Source organism: Quercus suber, unplaced genomic scaffold (genome assembly GCF_002906115.3).
Source record: "Quercus suber isolate HL8 unplaced genomic scaffold, Cork oak 2.0 scaffold_4, whole genome shotgun sequence".
NCBI classification, from domain to species: Eukaryota; Viridiplantae; Streptophyta; class Magnoliopsida; order Fagales; family Fagaceae; genus Quercus; species Quercus suber.
This window is the reverse complement of record NW_027069470.1, coordinates 530351-536716: the sequence shown is the minus strand read 5'-3', so window position 1 is coordinate 536716 and position 6366 is coordinate 530351. Positions and strand designations below refer to the sequence as shown.

The 6366-nt window shown below is 32.9% G+C and overlaps 1 protein-coding gene across 1 annotated transcript; it reads right to left on the bottom strand.

The window, feature by feature from the left end:
- Positions 1-1416: 1416 nt before the first annotated feature.
- On the bottom strand, positions 1417-4281 carry LOC112007295 (uncharacterized). Its single transcript, XM_024039628.2, has 2 exons — positions 4095-4281; positions 1417-2522 (listed from the first exon to the last, which is right to left on the bottom strand). Exon 2 carries the CDS (start codon positions 2457-2459, stop codon positions 1674-1676), a length of 786 nt encoding a protein of 261 aa, XP_023895396.1. The 5' UTR covers positions 2460-2522; positions 4095-4281; the 3' UTR covers positions 1417-1673.
- Positions 4282-6366: the final 2085 nt, after the last annotated feature.

Here is a 6366-nt window from a genome sequence, read left to right as displayed (position 1 = left end):
TATCGTAGGCTCATTTGAATAATTACAATTTGAACTTATTCAATGTGACCAATCAAAATCCTAACTTTCTTTTATCTTTTTACTTTTTTGGGTTAATCCATAATCACTTTGACATGGGATAAGTAGATTGTCAAGGGCGAGAGTGAAATTCGGGAATTCTTAGTTCAAAAAGAAAAGGGGGGCTTAAGTTGGAAATCGAAATAATTAAATTGAAAAATTTTCACTTTAAAACACATAATTCTAAGGGTAGTCTAAATTAAATCCTATAGTTTCAATAGTAAACAAATTAAACATGAGAGTTTTAAAAGGTAAGAAATTAGACCCTAGAGTCAAAAAGCGATCTTAACGCCATTATTTAACCGTTTACTATAAAAGGTAAGGATAAATTGTTATGATCAATGAGAATGACAGCATGACTGGTGACCTTGTCAGAGGCGTCTCTCAGCGGAAAAGGTCATCACGAAGCCATAAATAACCCTTAGAGGTGGCATGGTCGTGGCCTATTGCAGCAAAACCACGGATTGCTTGATCTTGGTCAGCTAATAATCTGGCCTTCGAATACTACTGTAGTTATGGTGATGGTGTCTATGAATTCTCAATAAAACTACGAAGAGAGATTTTTTTCTTGCTTTCTATCTCTGCTTTTAGAGTGTTTCCCTGAAATCTTTCTTTTTCGTCCAAACTGCAACCCCAGTACCCCATCTCCATCTCCACCTCCACCTCCACCTCCACTCCAGATCTAATCTAACCCAATATGACTCACCAAAATGGGGCTTGAATATGCAGCTCACTAATCCAAGAAAGCAAAAAGCTCACAGTTCACATTGTACAAGTTTCAGTGGTAATAACTAATAACATCCTTCATGGTTCAAATCAGCACCCTCTACTACTATCTATAATAATAAATAAATAAATAAATAAAGAAAACAAAAGACCCTTGTATTGGAATTAATTACATCCATAATTCCATATTCCTAACATCTTTTCTTTTGTACTGAAAATTTTCAGTGAGGATGCCAAGGGTCTTTGGCAACCTTTTCTTTTCACTGCTCAGCCTGACTTGGATTCAATAAAAAAATTGATTTAAAGTTTTGACTGCACACCATTTTAGATGAAGATCCAGAATCATAGAACATAAGAAGCTGACAAGGCCAGATGTATGCAAGCACTGAAGAAGGTTCTAAAGCTCTCTGCAAAGGGTGATATGGTTCAGATGCAACAGTAGCGAAATTTATCCAGCTAAGACTAAATGCAGTTTTCATTTCCCGCAACTACCAAATTTATTACTTCAAAGCCATGATAGCCAGTCTTGGTCCTCAAAACTAGCAACAGTAAACTCAAACTACAGAAAAATCTGATGCTTTACTTGCACCAATAGACTAATCTTGTTTGACAAACTTAAAGGAGAACTGAAAAGGTCAAGAACAAACTGCAATATGAAAAGGCAAACAAGGTAAAATCTTAAGTATTTTATCATACAATAACAGAAAAAAGAAAACATCTACTAAGCTTATTTTACAAGGCACAGCTTGCAACATGCATAAAACCTTCACAAAGTTCCATAGGTGCTGATGAAAATATATTTGGAGCTCGTAGAGGTTAATAACACACAAGAAAAATAGCAAAGCAAATACTACTCCATGCCAATGATCCTTACTGTTCAACTACCTCCTTTAGCGCCTTCGGCTGTGCCTCCTGCTCTTCCTGCGGCTGCTCCTATCATCAGAATCAGACTCTGAAGCCGAGTCCGAATCAGAAGACTCAGACGAAGTACTATACCTCTTACTACGCCTCCCCCTCTTCTGCTTCTTTTTCTTCCTTCGCCGCCTCCTTTCCTCCTCTGAATCAGATGATGAACTATAATCCGAACTACTCTCTGAAGAATAACCAGATCCAGTAACTGATGATGCTCCACTGTCAGTCTCAAAAACTGAAGCCTCGCTGTCACTACCAGAATCAGAATCTGACCGTTGCTTCCTTTTGCTTTTCTTAGAACTCTTTTCAGGTTTCTCCTCCTCCTTAACATCAGGATTATCTAAATCATAAGAGATTGACACCTTCATCCTCAACTTGGGGTTCTTAAGTTGCTGGGTCCGAGAGGGTCGTGAGATGTAAACACGTTCATTTTTGCATTCATATGTCCAATGACCACTCTGGAAACACTTCTGGCATTGTGAAGCCACACCACTCGTGGTAGCCGTAGTAGCCTTAAGGTCTTTCCTTTCACCCAATCTCACAGCCTTTTCAGTACTGTTCAAATACATCTGCCTCTTTGCCTCCCTTTTCTCCTGCCATCTGCTAGGCCCTTCTTCCTTCTGCCCATAAGCATTGACATTTCGTGCTGCAGCTGCTGCAGCCCGTTCAGCCTGAGCACGACTAAGACCTTTCGCAGCACTCAAGGTTGCAGCCTTGATTCTTTCAGCTGCAACCTGAGCTTTATCTTCTTTCTTACTCGACATTTTCTAAATCAGAATACGCAGAATTTTTAATCTCTCAAAGAAATACTCCAACCCTCCTTCACCCTGCATTCAGAAATTATTTGAGTCATTTTCATTGGCTGATTCTTTACCATTTCTTGGTATGTAACCCAAAATTCAGTAAAACTAAAAGTCCTTTGATTCAACAAATTTAATGCAAAGAAAAATCAGAGAAACTTATACAAGTCTTTAAAAGTTCCAACAAAGACCTCCAGAATTTATAACCAAAACACCCATATCTTTTTCTTCCCCTTTATAATTATACACACACCCTATAGGTTTTGAACCAAAACACCATATCTTTACAAAATATTAGAGACACCCAATCAACAACCAGAAAAACATCACAAGCTTTCCAAAACCAAACAGAAACAGAAACTTACATATACTTCAGTATACCCAATTCAATTAAATTACCTCCAACAATAACAAAAACAAAGCCTTAATCTCAAAATTTTAGGGTCAGCTAAAGGTTTTGAATAGACTAGTTAAGGTTAGCCACATGTAAAATTTTCTATTTTCTATCCAAAGTCATACTCTCTGTTATCTCCTTAATAGAAAACTACTTCTTATTACTTCTACTAATGACATTTTAGTAGAAGTAATGATAATAATGATACTTTAAAATTATTGATGATGTTGTAGAAATTGTGTAATTCATGTGATTAAAACTTTGGTTTTTAATGAAAAAAAAATACTAATGTAAGGTTTTATTTGACAATTTCTTATATAAGCTGTTTATTGAACTATGGATAAGTAGGTCAACCCAACCCAACTCAACACCTTGCGTTAGTTTTTCATGGGTTGGTGAGTTGGTTTTAAAAAAAAATTTCTTGACTTCAAGCTTGTTTATAAACACAAGGACAGACGCAAAGCTAGTAATTGTTTCAGTTTACCTAGATGAACCAAAATGAGAGATGAAAAATGATAAAGCATATCAAATCCACAATTCACGAGCTAGTAACCTTGAAACTTGGACAAAATACAGTCAACGGAAACCCCCAACCATATAGTGCAAGGACCATTTGGGTTTTTGGTCTTGCTTAATTTCTAACTACCAAAACTAAATTTTCATAGCAAAAATAGATTTTTTTTTTTTGGGGGCCTTTTTAATTCATTGTGCATCTTATGTTCTCATCTCAAATGACTAAGTTATGGTTCTATTAGAGTGCAAAATTACTTTCTTCAAAATTCAAGGTTTTCCTTTTGATATGAGAGTAATTACAGGGTCCTAAATAGCTGCAAGACAAAGAAACAAGGATTTCCTTTATAAATCAACCATTTTGCTTTTTAATTGTAACCAAAATTAAGAAATTTTTTTGAAATATAATATTTCTTTAGATTTCATATTGATTTCTCTTTTCCCAAATTACTCAACAGTCGAATACATATTTTTAACCAAAAAATACCACCCCATCCTCTGAAGAACCACAATCAGATTCGCTTAGGGGTTAAACCCTAACACTTAGAAATCTAATCAAAACCCCATCAAGTAACCAAAATACAGAAAAACAAAAACCCATACCAAATCAAGTTATTAAAGTCCAAAAAAGCAATCCAAACCCATCAATAATTTGAAATCCAAATTGGGAAAAAAAAATTCACGAAAAAACAAACCTTGGGATGGCGGCGACACCACGCTCACGGGGTTTCCAAGCTCCAGCGACGAATCCGGTGACTTGTGTGTGGATGTGCGTGGTGGGGGTGGAGATCTAGGCAAGAGGAAACAGAGCGAGGAGATTTCTTGATTAGGTCTGAATTCTGATACGTGTTTGTGGATTTGGGATTTAAGTGTTATTATTGTGTTTGTGTGGTAAAGCGTATTCAGGTTTTACTGAAATAATGATGTGTAGTGTTTTCATTGGACTGCGTAAAACCAGCGTTTTACTTAAAATTAAAACTCAACAAAATACCAATCAAAAAAGTAAATAAATAAAAACTCAATAAAATAAAAACTAATTGCCCCACCATCCCCTCCCTCCTCTCTCAATCCAAACAGGCCATAAGGCTCTCACTTAAAAATTTAAAATTAAAAAAAGGCTAAAATTCAAAATTGATCATCTAAGTTTCAACTTTTGTCATGATAGAATGCAATATCTATCTTATGATATAAAATTTTAATTAAATGCCAAAAATTTGATAAATAAAAATTATTTTTAAAATATATACTCTTTTCAAATGTTCAACATTTTATTAATATATTTTAGTAAACATTAAATTTTATAAGCATATGGTGTAAAACCCCAAGTTTTACACCATCCAATACCATTATACAACAACATCATATAACATATTAAAGAATAGACATAACAACATCCAATCAATTCTAATACCCATATGAAAGTCTAACTCAACTAGTAGTTTATTAAAATGTTATTAGATATGGTAGAATGTACTGAATTCTAAGTAGAAAATTGATGTTACAATTTCTTATTAGATTGTGTAAGACATAAGTTTTACATCCCATCATTACCAAATTTGAACTCATTTTAGTATGCTTATGGTAGTTTTAAGAGTTTAAAATTTTTCAATCTCCCAACAATTTTATTCTTCCATTTTCTCTCTATCAAAATTGAAATTAGAAATAATTGAGATAAATTCACTACTTAAATCCATTTTTCAAAAACTGAAGTCCAGTATTGCCAAGAGAGACAATGACCATCTAAAATATATTATTTATTCTGATATTGATTGTTTCAATATTTTTAGAATTAAAAATTTTAAAATATATTTTTATAAATATATGAAAATAGTCCAATTAATGTATTAAATTATATTAAAAAAAATATTGGATTCTCTTTTCTGATTAGTGTATCTCTTATAAAATATTAAGTAATAGTTGGTTGTGTTCATGATGCTGTTTAGTGTGATTTTGGGCCATTTTTAGCACCGCACCATGCAGTGTGGTTTGCCGAAAACCCTTATTACACCTCACCTTAATTGATCGATCACCATGCAATGCGATGCAATTTGGTCGATTTTCATATATATTAAAAACATATATAAAATATATGTTAGATATATAGTTAATATATTAATTATAAATTATATATTATATATTAAATATAAAATAGAACTTATATATTAATAGGTGTGGTGCAGATTTTGTGGTTTTCTAAAAATAGAAGCACAAATTGCACCACATTGGTTTTTGCACCTCTAACGCAGTCAGCAGTGCGACAACCATATTTTGTGATAGGTTTAGGTGTGGTTAGAGCGTGTTTTTATATAGCTTTAATAATAATACATTTTACATTTGTGCTTGACCCCAAAATGTTTTTAGTCGGTCCTAGACTATGGCCTATTTTTTGTGAACCGTGAATTTGAGCAAAGTTTGAAAATAATCTAGTTAAAGCTTAATTGTGGTATTTAATAAAAATAACACCATTTAGAATTTACATTATTTTAAGACTTTTTATTTTATATTTAAAATACTCTAGGCAAATGAAAAATCTTCATAGCAATATGGCCATATTTTGAATAAAATGCATTTAACATGTCAATATCATAGTTAATGTTTCATGATTTTGACATGATCATAGTGGTATTTAAGAAAAAAACCAACTCAATCAAGGCTAAAGTTGTTTAAAGAAAAAATACATACATCAAATTGATGGCTATGCAAAGAAGTGTTGATCAAGTACCACTATTGAGATATTGAAGAAAACTAATAGGGCACGTTTGGTACACTATATTATTACATGAGAATAGGAATAACTATTATAAGGAATACATTAAGTTGGAATGTAATAAGTTTTACTATTCATTAGTTTGATGACCATTTAGAAATAGAATCCTGAATATGCATCCACAATTTAGTAGAATAAAAAAAGAATGTGTAATTAAATTATTTTTAAGTCAAATTTCCTAAAATACACTTATTTTAGGG

Coding starts and splice junctions, on each gene's coding strand:
- LOC112007295 (XM_024039628.2), bottom strand. CDS start 2,459: ATGTCGAGTAAGAAAGAAGATAAAGCTCAGGTTGCAGCTGAAAGAATC.